The sequence below is a fragment of the Salvelinus namaycush genome, chromosome 16 (assembly GCF_016432855.1).
Source record: "Salvelinus namaycush isolate Seneca chromosome 16, SaNama_1.0, whole genome shotgun sequence".
NCBI lineage: Eukaryota > Metazoa > Chordata > Actinopteri > Salmoniformes > Salmonidae > Salvelinus > Salvelinus namaycush.
Window position 1 is genome coordinate 32,835,145 of NC_052322.1, and position 22,000 is coordinate 32,857,144.

The 22,000-nt window shown below is 44.5% G+C and overlaps 1 protein-coding gene across 1 annotated transcript in view; it reads left to right on the forward strand.

Annotated features, from left to right (window-relative positions):
- The first annotated feature begins 641 nt into the window (after nt 1-641).
- The window catches only part of nkain4 (sodium/potassium transporting ATPase interacting 4), a 109,036-nt gene continuing 87,677 nt past the window's right edge, over nt 642-22,000 (forward strand). The window contains exon 1 of the mRNA XM_039010190.1: nt 642-695. Coding sequence (XP_038866118.1) covers nt 642-695 — 54 coding nt within the window. The remainder of the gene's footprint in view (nt 696-22,000) is intronic.

Genomic DNA, 22,000 nt, shown 5'->3' on the forward strand with positions numbered 1-22,000 from the left:
TCTAATGAGAGAAATATTCCATTCAGTAGCTGACACTGCGATAATACTTTACTTTTAGGTTTCACCTTTACCAACATTTATTATGAATTTTGTAAACAAATTGTGAAAATATTAAAGCAAAAATATCTCCGCACCTAAAATGCTGAGTAACAGGATATTTAAAACAATATCCAACCACTTTTGCACAATTGTGTAGCCTACTCAATATAACATGTTATGAAAAGAGTTCGTATGAAAATTGTGTTTAAACTCTTGGGGGAAAAACATTACAGGGACCAGGTGAGAACACCAGACCAGTGTCACAGGGCACTGTTAAATCCAAAGATCCGTTTTTGACACCCTCTAGCCTATCCCCCTCCACCTCCCCCTTCTTGCCCCGCTACACACACACACACACACACATACACGAGTGCTAGCGGTAGTAGGCTATCAACTCAAGTTACCCCTCTCACACACAAAGCGATCATTTTGGGGAAAGAAAATGCATGGGACGCCAGTGCCTGGAGCTTACAGACACAGTTTTCACCGTTGACCGAGCTTGAAGCCATTCGTTGCACTGAAAGGTCCTTGCCATAGTGAACCAGTCTAGACCGTTGTGTGTGTTTTCATCGTTTCTCGAGTGCTATTTGGGTTTTGACACAATGGGGTGCTGCAGCGGCCGATGCACGCTCATCTTTCTTTGCACGATCCAGCTGGTGAGTGGCCCGTTATTTCTATAGCCTAATACAAAAAGTGTCATTTGCTCTGTTTCTTGATTTTGTTTAGAAAATTAAATTTTGTTTTGGGTGAAACACATTTTAAAAATATTTGTTTAATCATGCCACGTTATTGTGAATTTACTGTGGACACTGACCAGTTTTGCTACCAGTGCTTTCGTGAAATACAATGGGCATACAGTAGACCTATTATGTGGCCAAACATCCACGTGCAGCACACTGTCTGTTTCTTCCTTCACCTCGTCCGTTCCACGAGGATAGGCTACTTCGCGAGAGTGGTGTGTGTGCACTCCCTTATCCACAAGCTATAGTTATGTGCAGTTATTGGGCCAGATCAACTCACCACAAATGCAAAATAGCCCCTATGACACTGGTGCAAACATGTCCACGCACCTCTGCTGACCAAACAATTGTACTGTAGCCTACAAGTGTATCCATGTAGTGCTATCCAATGTGTACTGTGATTTGTGCGTGACCATTGCCACAGTAGCCTGTTGTATTGGTGTTTTGTGCAATACCAGCACCATTGTTTCTTCTCAGCTAAAGTTGTTACTGTGAGTGGCACGTCAGAGTAGGCTAAGCTACACCAGTCACACCAGGGAGTTTTACAAAGACTGTTCAACCACTTGTCACCGGTTGAGTCACTGTGTCAGGTGTCCGTTTGTAATCCTACCTCAGTGAAAACAAATACACGTGTGTGTTGGCTTTCATTGACTTCACAAATGGCCTGCTTTCAAACAGTTGATCCCTTTTTGACTGTGATGTACGATCCTATTAGTTTAGTTTGGATAGATCGTTTTGTAGGAGAGCTTCCACCCGACCAATAATCACCATGGGAGTCTATGATCCACAAAGTGAGTCTTCAGCTAGTTACAACCTGCTGGAAAGAGATTGTTCCCCGGCTGTGATCAGTGGAGTGCGAGACGTGACATTTTACACTTAATGGCTGTGAACTTGCCATAAATGCCCCCTCCCCATTCTAACTAAACACTGAATTTTTCAATCTTGCTCAGCCCCCCCCCCCTCTCCCTCCCTCTCTCCACCACCCTGCAGGGAGGGGAAAGTGGAGGTGACAGGGTGTGAGAATGTTATTTATGATGGAATTAAAAGAGCTCTCTCACACAGTGAGGTTGGGTAAGCCCCTAGTATACAACCATGTCAACAGCTAAAATACCAGTAACCCCATCTCTACTCAACCATTTATTTGTTTCAAAAACCATAGCTCTGGTAATTCTTTCCATGCACCAGGGGTTAGGTTTAAGGACATAGTGAAGGGAGTAGGGAGAGAGAGAGTAACACGCTGACATAAACACATTAATGGAATGTTTGCCTGTTTGGGGTGTGGGAGGGGTACTACATGCTTAGAAAAGAGGTTCCGAAAGGGTTATTTGGCTGTCTCAATAGGAGAACCCTTTTTGGTTCCCGGTAGAACCCTCTGTGGAAAGGGTTATTTGGCTGTCCCAATAGGAGAACCCTTTTTGGTTCCCGGTAGAACCCTCTGTGGAAAGGGTTATTTGGCTGTCCCAATAGGAGAACCCTTTTTGGTTCCCGGTAGAACCCTCTGTGGAAAGGGTTATTTGGCTGTCCCAATAGGAGAACCCTTTTTGGTTCCCGGTAGAACCCTCTGTGGAAAGGGTTATTTGGCTGTCTCAATAGGAGAACCCTTTTTGGTTCCCGGTAGAACCCTCTGTGGAAAGGGTTATTTGGCTGTCCCAATAGGAGAACCCTTTTTGGTTCCCGGTAGAACCCTCTGTGGAAAGGGTTATTTGGCTGTCTCAATAGGAGAACCCTTTTTGGTTCCCGGTAGAACCCTCTGTGGAAAGGGTTATTTGGCTGTCCCAATAGGAGAACCCCTTTTGGTTCCCGGTAGAACCCTCTGTGGAAAGGGTTATTTGGCTGTCCCAATAGGAGAACCCTTTTTGGTTCCCGGTAGAACCCTCTGTGGAAAGGGTTATTTGGCTGTCCCAATAGGAGAACCCCTTTTGGTTCCCGGTAGAACCCTCTGTGGAAAGGGTTATTTGGCTGTCTCAATAGGAGAACCCGTTTTGGTTCCCGGTAGAACCCTCTGTGGAAAGGGTTATTTGGCTGTCCCAATAGGAGAACCTCTTTTGGTTCCCGGTAGAACCCTCTGTGGAAAGGGTTATTTGGCTGTCCCAATAGGAGAACCCCTTTTGGTTCCCGGTAGAACCCTCTGTGGAAAGGGTTATTTGGCTGTCCCAATAGGAGAACCCCTTTTGGTTCCCGGTAGAACCCTCTGTGGAAAGGGTTATTTGGCTGTCCCAATAGGAGAACCCTTTTTGGTTCCCGGTAGAACCCTCTGTGGAAAGGGTTATTTGGCTGTCCCAATAGGAGAACCCTTTTTGGTTCCCGGTAGAACCCTCTGTGGAAAGGGTTATTTGGCTGTCTCAATAGGAGAACCCTTTTTGGTTCCCGGTAGAACCCTCTGTGGAAAGGGTTATTTGGCTGTCCCAATAGGAGAACCCCTTTTGGTTCCCGGTAGAACCCTCTGTGGAAAGGGTTATTTGGCTGTCCCAATAGGAGAACCCTTTTTGGTTCCCGGTAGAACCCTCTGTGGAAAGGGTTATTTGGCTGTCTCAATAGGAGAACCCTTTTTGGTTCCCGGTAGAACCCTCTGTGGAAAGGGTTATTTGGCTGTCCCAATAGGAGAACCCCTTTTGGTTCCCGGTAGAACCCTCTGTGGAAAGGGTTATTTGGCTGTCCCAATAGGAGAACCCCTTTTGGTTCCCGGTAGAACCCTCTGTGGAAAGGGTTATTTGGCTGTCCCAATAGGAGAACCCCTTTTGGTTCCCGGTAGAACCCTCTGTGGAAAGGGTTATTTGGCTGTCCCAATAGGAGAACCCTTTTTGGTTCCCGGTAGAACCCTCTGTGGAAAGGGTTATTTGGCTGTCCCAATAGGAGAACCCTTTTTGGTTCCCAGTAGAACCCTCTGTGGAAAGGGTTCTATCTGGAACCAAAAAGAGCCGGTTCTAGATAGCACTTTTTTGTTAAGAGTGCATTTGTCCTCGACTAAGCTGTACCCCTGCACATTGACTCGTTACCAGTATCCCCGGTATATAGCCTCATTAATGTTATTTTATTGTAACTTCCTTTTACTTTAGTAAATATTTTCTTAACTCTTATTTTTCTTAAAACTGCATTGTTGGTTAAGGGCTTGTAAGTAAGCATTTCACAGTAAGGTGGAATGCCTGTCGTATTCGACGCATGTGACAATTATATTTTGATTTGATTTGCTCCTTCATGTCCCTGTTGAAACCATCATTTAATAGGTTGTGCCTTACTGGAGAGGAGAGGAGAAGAGGGTTTTTTCTCAGTCAAGAAGACACTTCTTGCAATTCACAGCTAGCAAAAGTAAAATGTGTGTGTGCAGTGGTCAGAGTTCACGACGGGGCCATGGTGATGTCATCCAGGTCCTATCAGGTCACAGTAACCCCCCGCTAGAGATGGATTGGTTCTCCTATAAACGATACAGCAGCATGGCGTGTAACCATGCTTGGGCTGAGCTCTATTCCCATTAAGTGGTAGCTCAATTGCTGTATCCATTCCAAGCACATGTGAAATTGACACACGGTTTTGTAGCAAGGATTTCTCCTTGATTTGAGTGGCGTTTATGACAGTTGTGGAGAATGTAGATGACAAAGGGTTCAATCAAAGTGATGTAAAGCCTTCAATTCACAACCTCAATCCATGTACAGTATTGTACCTGTTGCAGTACAGTGGGTTACAATGTAACTCATACTCATGTCTTTGTCCAAAACAATATTCTGCTCCATTTGCTCTCTCATATAGTGCCTAATCTCTAGACTGGTGAGTGCAGCAGTGTTCCAGAGAGCTCCATTACTGTATGAAAAATAGTGTGAATGATGGTGGTGGAAATGTAATAGTATTTCTATCAACACTGCCATCATCTCCCATTCAGCAGCACTCTCTGCACTCTACCAGGGTGCTTCACTCCTCTCCCTGCCTCAGGGGTAGTTGCCTGGCTGGCTGTGAGATTCCTGGAGATCAATCTCCTCCCTGAATGCTCTTTGCCTCCGACGTAATGTGTGGGGGGGTCCAGGGCTGTTGACGACTGTCACCCCAGTGCAGGAATGTGACACACGTTCAGTGCATTTGGAAAGTATTCACTTTTTCCACATTTTGTTACGTTACAGCCTTATTCTACAGTTGATTAAATCGTTTTTCCCCTCATCAATCTACACACAATACCCCATAATGCCAAAGCAAAACCAGGTTTTGCAGAAATTTGTTGATACCCTTCCCCAGATCTGTGTCGCAACACAATCCTGTCTTGGAGCTCTAAGAACAATTCCTTCCACCTCATGTCTTGGTTTTTGCTCTGACATGGACTGTCAACTGTGGGATCTTATATAGACAGGTGTGTGCTTTTCCAAATCATGTCCAATCAATTGAATTTACCACAGGTGGACTCCAAGTTGTAGAAATATCTCAAGGAAGATCAATGGAAACAGGATGCACCTGAGCTCAGTTTCGAGTCTCATAGTAAAGGATCTGAATACTAATGTATTATTATTTATTATTTATTTGACCATTATTTAACGAGCCAAGTCAGTTAAGAACACTTCTTATTGATAATGACGGCCTACCCCGGCCAAACCTGGACGACGCTGGGCCAATTGTGCGCCACCCTATGGGACTCCCAATCACAGCCGGTTGTGATACAGCCTGGAATTGAACCAGGGTCTGTAGTGACGCCTCTAGCACTGAGATGCAGTGCTTTAGACCATAAATAAGGTATTTCAGTTGTTATTTTTAATACATTTGCAAAAATTTCTAAAAACCTGTTTTCACTTTATTATTATGGGATATTGTGTATACATTGATGAGGAAAAATATTTGATCCATTTTAGAATAAGGCTGTAACGTTGCAAAATGTGGAAAAAGTCAAGGGGTCTGAATACTTTCCGAATGCACTGTGCATGTGCACACACAAACACATGCGGATGGGCAGGCAGGCAGACAGGCAGGCAGGCAGGCAGGCAGACAGGCAGACGGACAGACAGACAGGCAGGCAGGCAGACAGACAGACAGACAGACAGACAGACAGACAGACAGACAGACAGACAGACAGACAGACAGACAGACAGACAGACAGACAGACAGACAGACAGACAGACAGACAGACAGACAGACAGACAGACAGACAGACAGACAGACAGGCAGGCAGGCAGACAGACAGGCAGACGGTCAAACAGGATGTTGTCCTTTTTTTTAGAGCCATTTTCACCAGACAACTGCTCCCTGTTTTAGTTTACCTCATAAATGACGCACCAGTGTCTACATGTCGCAGATACATTATTCATATGAGCTCGGCTGGTTTGTGTTTGTGTACGATATTGAAGACCTCTGAGGCTTATCCTTTCCCTAGTGTTTATTGCTCCTCCTTGACCCCGTTGAAACCATTGTTAGAAAGCGAACACTTCACTGGAGACACCTTCGGCCATTCACAGCTAGATACCTCTCCTGTTCTCTTTACCTCCTCCTTGACCTTCTTACTTCCCCTCCCTTCTCTTCTGGAGGCCTGGGAGCACTGTCGTGTTGATAACACCTGTTTAGCCAGCAGGATTCCAGCCCTGGGAATTCACCCTTCACTAGGACACCACGGATTACTGGACAACACACAGAAGGGAGAGAAGGGGCTGAGGGAGATGGAAAGAGAGGGTTGGGGGAGAGAGCACCTGGCCTAACCCAATAGAATCTGAAGTCAAATGTCTACTGTTTGCTGATGATCTGGTGCTTCTGTCCCCAACCAAGTAGGACCTACAGCAGCACCTAGATCTTTTGCACAGATTCTGTCAGACCTGGGCCCTGAGAGGAATTCTCAGTAAGACAAAAATAATCGTGTTTCAAAAAAGGTCCATTTGCCAGGACCACAAATAGAAATGTAATTTAGACACCGTTACCCTAGAGCACACAAAGTGTACATACCTCTGCCTACATACCTCTGCCTAAACAGGTAACTTCCAATAAGCTGTGAATCATCTAAGAGACAAGGCAAGAAGGTGTGCCATCAAAAGGAACATAAAATTCAACATACCAATTAAGATCTGGCTAAAAATATTTGAATCAGTTATAGAACCCATTGGCCTTTATGGTTGTGAGGTCTGGGGTCAGCTCACCAACCAAGAATTCACTAAATGGGACAAACATCAAATTGAGACTGTATGCAGAATTCTGCAAAATATCATCTGTGTACAAGGTAAAAAACCAAATAATGCATGCAGAGCAGAATTAGGCCGCTAACCAGAAAAGAGACGTTAAATTCTACAACCACCTAAAAGGATGCGATTCCCAAACCTTCCATAACAAAGCGATCACCTACAGAGAGATGAACCTGGAGAAGGGTCCCCTAAGCAAGCTGGTCCTGGGGCTCTGTTCACAAACACGAACAGACCCCACAGAGCCCCAGGACAGCAACACAATTAGACACAACCAAATCATGAGAAAACAGAAAGATAATTACTTGACACATTGGGAAGTATTAACCAAAATAACTGAGCAAACTAAGAAGGCTATTTTGCCCTAAACAGAGAGTACACAGTGGCAGAATACCTGACCACTGTGACAGACCCAAATTTAAGGAAAGCTTTGACTATGTACAGACTCAGTGAGCATAGCCTTGCTATTGAGAGAGGCTCTCAAGAGAATACAGGCTATGTGCACACATCCCACAAAATGAGGTGGAAACTGAGCTGCATATCCTAACCTCCTGCCAAATGTATGACAATATTAGAGACACATATTTCCCTCAGATTACACAAATCTACAAAGAATTAGAAAACAAATCCAATTTTGATAAACTCCCATATCTATTTGGTGAAATACCACAGTGTGCCATCACAGCCGCAAGATGTGTGACCTGTTGCCACAAGAAAAGGCCAACCAGCGAAGAACAAACACCATTGTAAATACAACCAATATTTATGTTTTTGTTTTCCCTTTTAGAGAGAGGGAGGGCTGGGGGAGATGGAGAGAGGGAGGGCTGGCTGGGGAGATGGAGAGAGGGAGGGCTGGCTGGGGAGATGGAGAGAGGGAGGGCTGGCTGGGGAGATGGAGAGAGGGAGGGCTGGCTGGGGAGAGGGAGGGCTGGCTGGGGAGAGGGAGAGAGAGAGGGATGGCTGGGGAGGGCTGGGGGAGAGGGAGGGAGGGCTGGGGGAGTTGGGGAGAGGGAGGGCTGGGGGAGAGAGAGGTAGGGCTGAGGGAGAGAGGGAGGGCTGGGGAAGAGAGGAGGAGAGAGGGAGGGCTGGGGGAGAGAGAGAGGGAGGGCTGGGAGAGATGGGGAGAGAGGGAGGGCTGGGGGAGACGGAGGGAGGGAGGGCTGGGGGAGATGAGGGAGAGATGGGGGAGAGAGAGAGGGAGGGCTGGGGAGATGGAGGGCTGGGGAGAGAAAGAGAGGGGGAGGGCTGAGGGAGAGAGAGAGGGAGGGCTGGGGGGGAGAAAGAGAGGGCTGGGGAAGAGAGAGAGAGAGAGAGCTGGGAGAGAGAGGGGGCTGGGGGAGAGAAAGAGAGGGGGCTGGGGGAGAGAGAGAGGCTTGGAAGAGAGAGAGAGAGAGGACTGGGGGGGGAGAGAGAGGGCTGGGGGAGAGAGAGAGGGTTGGAAGAGAGAGAGCGAGAGGGTTGGAGGAGAGAGAGAGGGTTGGAAGGGAGAGAGGGAGAAGGCTGGGGGAGATGGAGACTCCATCCACACTCATCAGACATTTATGACATACAATGACAACGCATTTCTTCACGACGTGCTTCCCTCTCCCTATGCACACAGACAGACATGCTTCCCTCTCCCTATGCACACAGACGGACATGCTTCCCTCTCCCTATGTACACAGACAGACATGCTTCCCTCTCCCTATGCACACAGACAGACATGCTTCCCTCTCCCTATGCACACAGACGGACATGCTTCCCTCTCCCTATGCACACAGACGGACATGCTTCCCTCTCCCTATGCACACAGACATACATGCTTCCCTCTCCCTATGCACACAGACAGACATGCTTCCCTCTCCCTATGCACACAGACAGACATGCTTCCCTCTCCCTATGCACACAGACGGACATGCTTCCCTCTCCCTATGCACACAGACATACATGCTTCCCTCTCCCTATGCACACAGACAGACATGCTTCCCTCTCCCTATGCACACAGACAGACATCCTTCCCTCTCCCCATGCACACAGACAGACATGCTTCCCTCTCCCCATGCACACAGACAGACATGCTTGCCTCTCCCTATGTACACAGACAGACATGCTTCCCTCTCCCTATGCACACAGACAGACAGGCTTCCCTCTCCCTATGTACACAGACAGACATGCTTCCCTCTCCCTATGCACACAGACAGACATGCTTCCCTCTCCCTATGCACACAGACAGACATGCTTCCCTCTCCCTATGCACACAGACAGACATCCTTCCCTCTCCCTATGCACACAGACAGACATGCTTCCCTCTCCCTATGCACACAGACAGAAATGCTTCCCTCTCCCAATGCACACAGACAGACATGCTTCCCTCTCCCTATGCACACAGACAGACATGCACACACACCGCACAATCACACACTCCTGTGTCCTTGCTCAGTGACACACCTGTTTCTCCTCCTCCCCTCTGTTCTGACCTTTTTTTCTCATTAGAGAAAAGGGGGGGGGGGGGTTGTTAAGATGTGTATAGATAAAGCTGCTTTCCTATGGAGTCCCTGAAGACTGCTGGAACAGCTTTCCTATGGAGTCCCTGAAGACTGCTGGAACAGCTTTCCTATGGAGTCCCTGAAGACTGCTGGAACAGCTTTCCTATGGAGTCCCTGAAGACTGCTGTCAACAGCTTTCCTATGGAGTCCCTGAAGACTGCTGGAACAGCTTTCCTATGGAGTCCCTGAAGACTGCTGGAACAGCTTTCCTATGAAGTCCCTGAAGACTGCTGTCAACAGCTTTCCTATGGAGTCCCTGAAGACTGCTGGAACAGCTTTCCTATGAAGTCCCTGAAGACTGCTGTCAACAGCTTTCCTATGGAGTCCCTGAAGACTGCTGGAACAGCTTTCCTATGGAGTCCCTGAAGACTGCTGGAACAGCTTTCCTATGAAGTCCCTGAAGACTGCTGTCAACAGCTTTCCTATGGAGTCCCTGAAGACTGCTGGAACAGCTTTCCTATGGAGTCCCTGAAGACTGCTGTCAACAGCTTTCCTATGGAGTCCCTGAAGACTGCTGGAACAGCTTTCCTATGGAGTCCCTGAAGACTGCTGGAACAGCTTTCCTATGGAGTCCCTGAAGACTGCTGGAACAGCTTTCTTCTCCTCAGCGCTATTTCTGGATGCCCCAGACCCCTTCCTGTGTTGGGTCATTGCCAGCCACACCAGCCAAAACTCTGTTTTGATTAATTTGACCCCACCTGTGGAAAAGGGAGGGAGAAGGAGAGCTCAGGGGTTGTCAGGTGTGTGTACGAAAATGTATGCACTCAATACCGTAAGTCGCTCTGGATAGGAGTGTCTGCTGAAGGACTAAAATGTAAATGGAAAATGTCTCTCCAGCCGTTGAGTTAGGCGAGTTTCAGCGTGATCTAATAAAACCAAGGCTGTTAGGGCTCTCTCTGCAAAGGCCCAGTGTTGTTCCTGTTTAGGGTAGGTCATGTGATCAGGTACTGACCGTACAGGCCCTCTCGCTGACTTAGGTTGTTTTCCTAGCCTAAGATATACATTACCCTGCAGCATGTAACTGGATCATCACCATAAATAAGACACCATAAATGATGCTGTGGGCTAAAAATAGGACAGCTGAACCCACCTCGACAGGCCCAGGCCATGTGATGATACGAAGGCGTGGAGAGTGCTTTGTAATGTCTTTCTGGATTTGATCAAACCACTATGGCATCATTGGCATCCCCAATTAAATTGTGGTGTGCTGCATGGTGGCTGGACAGTGAGAAGCGAGTGGTGGTGATCTCTCTCTGAAGGCGGATAATGAGTTTCTATGGATTGGGAATATTGTTGTTCCTCTCCGCTGAATGACGGTTCAGGACAGCTGGGGTTGCTCTCTGTATAGTACCACCTCAGAGAGTGGCTGGTCTGGCCGTCTTCCATCTACTTGTTTTTTAAAATAATTGTTGTTTTACGACATTTGATTCTGGTTTTGTTTTTGTGTGTCTGTTGTCCTCAAGCAGACCTGTTTGTGAGTCTTGAGCGGTCAAATATGAGGCTACATCAACATGAGAACTGGACACACACATAGGCAGACACAAACGCACACCGGTCTGAAGTAAATGCAGAGCTGGAAAACACCTACCCTTCAACTATGACCCTTGAAATATGTGTACTACAGCACTGACACACACAAGAGAAACACAAGCACAACACCCTACTCAACAATGATGTGCTTGGCTAGGTGGGGCGCTGGCTAGTTGGCTTTGGTGGGTAGCCAGCCAGATCGAGAGCCCTGATACAGGCAGTGGAGACAATCTGCAATTCTAATGGGGCTGTTGTGTCTGTTAGGCATCATCATGAACGAGAAAAGAGAGAGGGGAGGGAGGAGAGGAGGAGCAGTCATGGTTCTGTGCTTATCTCATTTCCATCCTCTGGGAAAGGTTAACCCACCCGCTGTGTCTGAATTGTGTCTTTCTGAATAATCCTGAGGTAACGTTAGCGGCACCTTGTGTGCTATGAATGCATAGTTTAGGCAATGTAGGATGAGTGTTACCTCAGTGTTTTCATGTGTAGGCCTTATCACAGTGTTCCAGTAACTGAGAAAAGTTAGCTGTTTTAGCCTAATTCTAGGCTATGTGGTTTCTAATATATTGGGACAAAAGACTTGCTTCTTTTATCCTCAAAACACTAACTTCCGTCTTTGGTGTGTATCACATCATTTTCCACACATTGCAAAGGGTTTAGGCTAGTTTTTAGTAACGCTGTGGGTTCCTTGCCAGTTCGAGCGTTAAACATTTAAATTTGACAATGAATATTCATGAGCTGAGGATTGCTGGTTGTCTCCCCCATTTGCTGGCTACCCCTCCCCCATACACACGCACACACACGTACACACAGACTTGTACACACCCGCGCACACACACGCACGCACACGCACCCACACAGTCTTGTATAAGTAACCTTGTGGGGACACACAATTCAGTCCCTTTCAAAATCAATTTTTCCCTACCTTAAACCTAACCCTGACCCTAATCCTAAACCTAACCCTAACCTAAAACGTAGAGTGGAATGTTGATCTTTACTACGGAGGTGGCTGGATGGCATTCGCACATGTTGGATGCATCTCTGTCTTGTCGTTTGTCGTTATCCAACTGGCCGGTGTTGCCTGAAGTTCGTTTGCCAGGGGAGCCATCTCCTGCCTCTCCTCCCCCATCTGATAGCGGAGTTGAAGGAGTACAGCAAGAGGAGCATGGCAATCAATGAAGCAGCCTACACTCCCAACGAGAGGCCCGGAGCGGATACAAACAAAAAATAGTTTCGCCACCCGGGGGCCTGATCTTCCTGCGCCTTTTGGGCAGCTCCATGGTAAGAAATGTGATTGTTCCTGGCACAAAAACAATGTCCTATCCCGCTGATTGACTCCTATCCCGGAGCTTGAGTAAATTACATTACTAAGCTGCTCCTGAATGTACTACATCAGGACATGGACATTGATTCTATCGTAGTCCATGTGGGTTTTAATGACATTATGAAGGGCAGCTCTGAACAGTTGAAACTGGATTTGAACTTCTTATGGCCAACATCCTGGGAAATTGCAGAGCGCAAAATTCAAAAATACCAAATTCAAATATTTAACATTCTTGAAAATGTGTGTTATACATCAAAATAAAGCTTAACTTCTTGTTAATCCAGCCGCTGTGTCGGATTTCAAAAAGGCTTTACGGCGAAAGCAAACCATGCGATTATCTGAGGACAGCGTCCCACATACAAACACATGAAAATCATATTTCAACCAGGTAGGTGTTCCACAAAAGTCAGAAATAGCAATATAATTCATGCCTTTGAAGATCATCTTCTATTGGCACTCCAAAATGTCCCAGAAACATCACAAATGGTCCTTTTGTTCGATAATGTCCTTCTTTATGTCCCAAAAATGTCCATTTATTTGGTGCGTTTGATTCAGAAATACACCGGTTTCAACTCGCCCAACATGCCTACAAAGTATCTAATAAGTTACCTGTAAACTTGGTCCAAACATTTCAAACAACGTTCCTAATCCAACCTCAGGTACCCTAAAGCGTAAATAATAGATAAAATTTAAGACGGAATATACTGTTTCTAATACCGGATAAAAAAAAGCGTGAAGCACGCTCCAGTTCACGCGCCTCAAAACAGTAGAGTCCACCTGGAGTGACACTTACAATGAATAGGACTACTTCTTCATTTCTCAAAAGAAAAACATCGAACAATTTCTAAAGACTGTTGACATCTAGTGAAAGCCATAGGAACTGCAACGAGGTTCCTAATAATAAGGGTATCCCATAGAAAACAATTTGAAAATTGTATGACCTCAAAAAAGAATTCCCCTGGATGGTTTGTCCTTGGGGTTTTGCCATATCAGTTCTGTTATACTCACAGACATTATTTTAACAGTTTTAGAAAACACTAAAGTTTCTATCTAAATCTACCAATTATATGCATATTCTAGCTTCTGGGCCTGAGTAGCAGGCAGTTTACTTTGGGCACGCTTTTCATCCGGAGGTGAAAATACTGCCTCCTACCCAAGAGAGGTTAAAGAGCTGATTGACTCTCTGCTAGACAATAACAAGAGACCCATCATATTTGGCCCTGTATCCTCTCTGAATCGTGGCATTGAACGCTTTAGCAGGATTCTTTCTCTTCACAACTGGCAACGTGATTATTGCAGCTCAAGGGGTGTAACTTTTGTTAACAATTTCGATACCTTTTGGAAACAACACGTTTTATAAGGAGGATGGGATCCACCCAAATCATTTGGATTCCTGGATCCTTTCACAGCATTATAAGGCTGCGTTGAGACAATGACTTATCAATGACCCAAGCCCAGCTCAGTTAATCCCTACCATTGTGTCGCTGAGTCATCATAATGTTTTAGCAAATGTACATTATACCAGGGGCATTGAATGTAAGTAACCTAATTTATTTCACTCTAACTGCCCTGAATGCCTCTGCTGATTTTGTATAACATTTATAGAAAATACAGAAATTCCAGTGGGGGAGGTGTTGCTGTTTATATTCAGAACCACATTCCTGTAAAGATTAGAGAGGATCTCATGTTAAAAAATGTTGAAGTAATATGGCTACAGGTTCATCTGCCTCACCTAAAGCCCAATCTGGTTGGAAGCTGCTATAGACCATCAAGTGCTAACAGTCAGTATCTGGATAATATGTGTGAAATGCTTGATAATGTATGTGATATCAACAGTTATATTTTCTGGGGGATTTTAAATATTGACTGGCTTTCATCAAGCTGCCCCCTCAACAAAAAGCTTCAATCTGTAACTAGTGCCTGCAACCTGGATCAGGTTACCAGTTAACCTACCAGGGTAGTTACAAACAGCACAGGAATGAAATCGTCGACATGTATGGATCACATCTTTACTAATGCTGTAGAAATGTGCTTGAAAGCAGTATCCAGATCCATCGGATGTAGTGATCACTATATAGCAGTCATATCTAGGAAAACCAAAGTTCCAAGGGCTGGGCCTAATTATAGTATATAAGAGGTCATACAATAAGTTTTTGAAAATTACTGAGGATAATAGCGAACGATATTGCCACTCCTATCTGCCATATCTTCAGTTTAAGCCAACTAGACAGCGTGTGCCCTCAGACCTGGAGGGAAGCTAAAGTCATTCCGCTACCCAAGAATTGTAAAGCCCCCTTTACTGGCTCAAATAGCCGACCAATCAGCCTGTTACCATCCCTTAGTAAAGTTTTGGAAAAAATGGTGTTTGACCAGATACAATGCTATTTTACAATACACAAATTGACAACCAACATTCAGCACGTTTATAGTGAAGGACATTCAACAAGCACAGCACTTACACAAATGACTGATGATTGACTGAGAGAAATTTGTTAGACTTCAGTGCAGCTTTTGACATTATCGATCATAGTCTGCTGCTGGAAAAATGTATGTGTTATGGCTTTACACCCCCTGCTATATTGTGGATAAAGAGTTACCTGTCTAACAGAACACAGAGGGTGTTCTTTAATGGAAGCCTCTCAAATATAATCCAGGTCGAATCAGGAATTCCCCAGGGCAACACTATACACGTCAGCTATTACAGCAACTGAAATGACTGCAACATTTAACGAAGAGCTGCATTTAGCTTCAGAATAGGTGGCAAGGAATAAGTTAGTCCTAAATATTTCAAAAACTAAAGTCATTGTATTTGCGACAAATCGTTCACTGAACCCTAAACCTCAACTAAATCTTGTAATAAATAATGTGGAAATTGTAAGGTTCTGCTTTTCTTTTCTTAGTCAATCTTGTTTTATTTTTCTTTGTGTTCTGGAACGTAGCCCTGTCTTTCATTTTTGTTCATTGATTTCACCTGTGTTCCTTTCTCACCTGGTCTCATCAGGTCCCTATTTAGTTCAGTTCTGAGGTATTGTTTGTTTTTGACTGCCTACCTGTGTTTGACCATTGCCTACCTGTGTTTGACCATTGCCTGCCTGTGTTTGACCATTGCCTACCTGTGTTTGACCATTGCCTACCTGTGTTTGACCATTGCCTACCTGTGTTTGACCATTGCCTACCTGTGTTTGACCATTGCCTGCCTGTGTTTGACCATTGCCTGCCTGTGTTTGACCATTGCCTGCCTGTGTTTGACCATTGCCTGCCTGTGTTTGACCATAGCCTGCCTGTGTTTGACCATTGCCTGCCTGTGTTTGACCATTGCCTGCCTGTGTTTCACCATTGCCTGCCTGTGTTTGACCATTGCCTGCCTGTGTTTCACCATTGCCTACCTGTGTTTCACCATTGCCTACCTGTGTTTGACCATTGCCTATCTGTGTTTGACCATTGCCTGCCTGTGTTTGACCATTGCCTGCCTGTGTTTGACCATTGCCTGCCTGTGTTTGACCATTGCCTACCTGTGTTTGACCATTGCCTATCTGTGTTTGACCATTGCCTGCCTGTGTTTGACCATAGCCTGCCTGTGTTTGACCATTGCCTGCCTGTGTTTGACCATTGCCTACCTGTGTTTGACCATTGCCTGCCTGTGACCATGATTCCTGCCTTCTGCAAGGCTTAATAAACATCTGCTGCGCTCTGCGCGTGAATCTATACCTTTTTCTCCCTGTGTATTCATTACAGAAATTGAGCAAGTTGAGGTGAATAAACTGCTTGGAGTAACCCTGGATTGTAAACTGTCATGGTCCAAACATATTGATACAACAGTAGCTAAGATGGGGAGAAGTCTGTCCATAATAAAGTACTGCTCTACCTTAACAACACTATCAACAAGGTAGGTCCCACAGGCTCTAGTTTTGTCGCACCTGGACTACTGTTCAGTCGTGTGGTCAGGTGCCACAAAGAGGGATTGCAATTGGCTCAGATCAGGGCAGCACGGCTGGCCCTTGGATGTACACAGAGAGCAAACATTAATAATATGGCTCAAAGTAGAGGAGAGATTGACTTCATCACTAGTTGTATTTGTGAGAGGTATTGACATGTTGAACGCACAAGCTCTCTGTTTAGCACACAGCTCAGACAACCATGCATACCCCACAAGACATGCCACCAGAGGTCTCTTTACAGTCCCCAAGTACAGAACAGGCTACATGGAACTCTATTCCACATCATGTAACTGATGCAAGCAGTAGAATCAGATTTAAAAAACAGATAAAATACACCTTATGGAACAGCGGGGACTGTGAAGTAACACAAACATAGACACAGACACATGCATACGCACACATGATAACATACACACGTACACATGGATTTTGCGTTGTAGATATGTGGTAGTGGAGTATGGGCCAGAGGGGACACACTTAGTGTGTTGTGAATTCTGTATTGAATGTATTGTAATGTTTTTAAAATGGTATAACTGCCTTAATTTTGCCAGACCCCAGGAAGAGTAGCTGCTGCCTTGATAAATACAAATAGCTAAACACATACACACTGTGCCTCGGCATGGCTTTATTATTAATGCATTATAATTGACATTAGGTTTAATATCTTCAGATGGAGCGAATGGGACGGTAATAAAACACAGCCTACCTTCAGACCTGTGTGTGTGTGTTTGTCTAGGTTAATAGCCGTAAAATCAGATTTCAAAAACAGACAAAGTTTAAGCTAATTTACATACAATTTAATCTCTAAAATGCTATTGGGAGAACAGCAAAAACAAGCTAAAATTACCACAGCCATTATCACATTGGTTGCTGTAGTTGCCTAGATGACTCCTTTGGAAGCGCAATTAGTCATGCTGATGAGCTTATTGGTTTTTGTATGAGGAATTGTTTTTGTGATTGTGCGCAACAGGAACAGTGTGCTTGTGGGTCAATTTCTGTGAATAGAGTGCACCGTTTAAAAAAAATGTAACCTTTATTTAACTAGGCAAGTCAGTTAATAACACATTCTTATATACAATGATGGCCTACCAAAAGGCATCCTGCCGGGACGGGGGCTGGGATAAAAAAAAAGAAGCATTTTTTAAATATAGGACAAAACACACATCACGACAAGAGAGACAACACAACACTACATAAAGAGATACGTAACACAACAACACAGCATGGTAGCAACACAACATGAGAACAACATGGTAGCAACACAACATGGCAGCAGCACAACATGGTAGTAGCACAAAACATGGTACAAACATTGTTGGGCACAGACAACAGCACAAAGGTCAAGAAGGTAGAGACAACAATACATCACGCGATCAGCCACAACTATCAGTAAGAGTGTCCATGATTGAGTCTTTGAATGAAGAGATTGAGATAAAACTGTCCAGTTTGACTGTTTGTTGCAGCTCGTTCCAGTCGCTAGCTGCAGCAAACTGAAAAGACAAGTGACCCAGGGATGTGTGTGCTTTGGGGACCTTTAACAGAATGTGACTGGCAGAACGGGTGTTGTATGTGGAGGATGAGGACTGCAGTAGATATCTCAGATAGGGGGGAGTGAGGCCTAAGAGGGTTTTATAAATAAGCATTAACCAGTTGGTCTTGCGACGGGTATACAGAGATGACCAGTTTACAGAGGAGTATAGAGTGCAGTGTTTTGTCCTATAAGGAGCATTGGTGGCAAATCTGATGACCGAATGGTAAAGAACATCTAGCCACTCGAGAGCACCCTTACCTGCGTGTCCTGCTTGCCCGGTTGGTAATTCGGCTATGATTACTACAATTTTAGATAGCTGGCTTGACTAACTAGACTTATTGACCAATCTAAAACTGTTTAACTGACATGGGCTAATTGAGTGACTGTCAGTGAGTGAGGAAAACTGCTGACACACAACCACGTTTTGAAATTGCACCTTGTGTATTCTACTATTCTAAATCTCAACAGTAATTTGAGACCCCGACTTGAGTTCCTAAAAATATACTGTATCACTGGAGGCTGCTGAGGGGAGGACGGCTCATAATAATGGCTGGAATGGAGTCAATAGAATGGTATCAACCAGATGGAAACCACGTGTTTGATGTGTTTGGTACCATTCCATTGACTCCATTCTAGCCATTATTATGACCCGTCCTCCCCTCAGCAGCCTCCACTGATGCATATATATATATTTATATAGAATATGACAGATGTCCGGATCTCGGTGTCCTCATATGTATCTACGGCCCTGCCCAGGAGTCTGGGATCTTCAGCTGGGGAAATCAGGGGGGTTTGTACCTTGAGGTTTAAATGGTGTGTGTGTGTAGTCTACAAGTATGTGCGTGTGGGTCTTTTTGATAGATGATAATGAACTGCGTTTCCTTGGCGCTGCCAGGTTGATGGAAGAGAGAGAGTGGAGGGAGCAGTCTGGTCACAGTGACACAGCCTCAGACACACACACACACTAGGGATGTGACAAATATATATATTTTTCTTAACGTTTAAACTTTTATCCGTTTTCCTATAAAAGTCCATGTGAATTCACGATGCATCAGCGCTGCTGCCACCAACGGTTTGGGTCTCACGGTACATCTGTTTTTAGATGGTGAAGCATTGCACCTGTATTACCATTACTGTACCTCAACTCCACCTCGCAAGTTTGCCTTTCAACAACTTCTCATTTAACACCTCAAGGTATTGCTATACAGGACTTCGCTGCTGTATCTTGCATTTCTTTGCCATTTTTCCAACTCTTAACGACGATGATGTAGTGGTGGAGAGTCGACTCCAAAATAATTGATTCCTTGAGTCCTTGCACGTTGACTCCCGGCATCTATTCCTAGATTCTGCTAGGAATTGACTCATCGACTCAGAGGAGACTGATTAGTTGCCGTACTTCAGAGAACACAAACACTTGCATCTTTCATAGCGAGCTAGCGAGGGACGGAGAGAGAGGTCAGGCACCAGTCAGGACCGTGCACAAGGCCTATCTATTGGCAATCAAAATCTGTATATCGCAATGGAATGCTGTGTCTCGTAATTTCTTAGCTTGCAATGTCTTGCAACTTCAGTAAATCAGGGCATTTAATTCATTCGTTGTCCACCATGGTTCCTGTACCCAAGAAAGCAAAGGTAACTGAACTAAATGACTATCGCCCCGTACAGTGGTTCCTCCTTTAAAAGTTGCAGCGTACTGCAGCAGAATTCTATGGCACGTTATTTAAGTGTGAACCACTAGTACCATTAATGCTAGTTGTGCTAGTTTGACCACCAGAGGGCATCTTTGAGAAGCATTTGGTAGCCTTCAATAATGGCTGTACTAGAGATTGTGGGCACGCGGGAGACCGGGGTTCAATTCCCCGATGGGGAGGAAGTAGTAGGCAGTCCTTGTAAATAAGAATTTGTTCTTAACTTCACTAAGGTAGGGGGCACTATTTTCACCTCCGGATGAAAAGCGTGCCCAAAGTAAACTGCCTGCTACTCAGGCCCAGTAGCGAGAATATGCATAGAATTGGTAGATTTGGATAAAAACACTCTAACGTTTCCAAAACTGTTACAATGATGTCTGTGAGTATAACAGAACTGATTTGGCAGGCGAAAACCTGAGAAAAATCCATCCAGGAAGTGGAAATGTTTTATGTTTGTAGTTTTCTTTTGAATGCCATTACAGTATCCATTGACTTAGGACTCAAATTGCACTTCCTATGGCTTCCACTAGATGTCAACAGTCTTTAGGAATTGTTTCAGGCTTGTATTCTGAAAAATGAGAGAGTAAGACCACTCTGAATGAGTGGACCCTAAAGTGTCCCAGAAATGTTTCATGCGCACGACCGAGAGTGCGTCTTTCTTGTTTACCTTTTATATTGACAACGTTATTGTCCGGTTGAAATATTATTGATTATTTAGGCTAAAAACAACCTGAGGATTGATTATAAACATCGTTTGACATGTTTCTACAAACTTTACGGATACTATTTGGATTTTTCGTCTGCCTGTTGTGACTGCGTTTGAGCCTGTGGATTACTGAACAAAACGCGTGAACAAAACTGAGGTTTTTGGATATAAAGAGGGACTTTATCGAACAAAACAAACATTTATTGAGTAAATGGGAGTCTTGTGAGTGCAACCATATGAATATCATCAAAGGTAAGTGATTCATTTTATTGCTATTTCTGACTTGTGTAACTCCTCTACTTGGCTGGTAACTGTTTGTAATAATTTGTCTGCTGGGCGCTGTTCTCAGATAATCCCATGGTATGCTTTCGCCGTAAAGCCTTTTTGAAATCTGACACCGTGTTTGGATTAACAAGAATTTCATCTTTAAACCGATGTATAACACTTGTATGTTTTTTGAATTTTTATAATGAGTATTTCTGTTTTTGAATTTGTCGCTCTGCAATTTCACTGGATGTTGGCCAGGTGGGACGCTACCGTCCCATGTCCCTGTCACGCCCTGGCCTTAGTATTCTTTGTTTTCTTTATTATTTTAGTTAGGTCAGGGTGTGACATGGGGAATGTATGTGTTTTTTGGATTGTCTAGGGGTTTGTAGGTTAAATGGGTCAGTGTCTTGTCTAGGGGTTTTGTATGTCTATGGCTGCCTAGATTGGTTCTCAATTAGAGGCAGCTGTGGTTCATTGTCTCTGATTGAGAGCCATATTTAAGGCAGCCATAGGCATTGGGTTTTGTGGGTAATTGTCTATGTAGAACGTTTGTAGCTTTTGTATTGCACTTACGTTTGTAGCTTCACGGTTGTTTTGTTTCGTTTTCTTATAAGTGTTAGTTTCGTGTTTCACTCGTCTCAAATAAAAGAGATGTATTTTTCACACGCTGCGCCTTGGTCCACTCATTATCCTCAAGACGATCGTGACAGTCCCCTAGTGAGGTTAACTGATTCCATGTGTTATTTCATAGTTGTGATGTCTTCACTATTATTCCACACATGTAGAAAATAGTAAAAATAAAGGAAAACCCTGGAATGAGTAGGTGTGTCCAAAGTTTTGACTGGTACTTGCTTAATTCATTTGATTAATATTATGGTGTTTCTATTCCAAGGAAAATGAAAAACCCTCTGGGTTTCCGTCTGGGTGGAACGGAAAATATGGCGCTGGTCGGGAGTACAGTACTGGTCTATTTAGCTAAAGAATCCAGTGTCCTGCGGGCATGCGGGATACCAGGGTTCAATTCCCCGACGGGGAGGAAGGAGTAGGTTGTCCTTGTTCTAAGAGCATAATGTTTCAACATCCTAATTTTCTAATTCCAGTCTAACTAAAACCCAAACGGAGATTTAGTGGAAATAAAAATCTCATTGATTTATCAAGACCAGTCCCCATGTTTGTCTCAGAGCAGCGGGAAACGGTGCTAAAATAGTTGTAGGCTTTTGCTTCAATATGCTAACTTCAATATGTTCTTTAAATAAATAAGACCTACACCGCTTTAAACAGCACATTACTCAACACTAGTGAGACTCATGTCGCCTACGGTAGGCCTACTGTATATCGAAAAATATGACGTGACTCTCCGCCAATAATTACATAGAGAGGATTGGAGGATATTTCTGTAATTCAGTGATATTTATTCCCATAGTAATTCGTTATGGATCCATAACTAAATAAACATCCGCATTTTGAAAGAGTATTTTTATCATTATTTTATTAATGAAAGCATAAAGATGCCATTATTAGTTACATTGTTTTAGTTTGAACCTGCTGACTGGCACTAAGAACAGAACAGCAGGAACG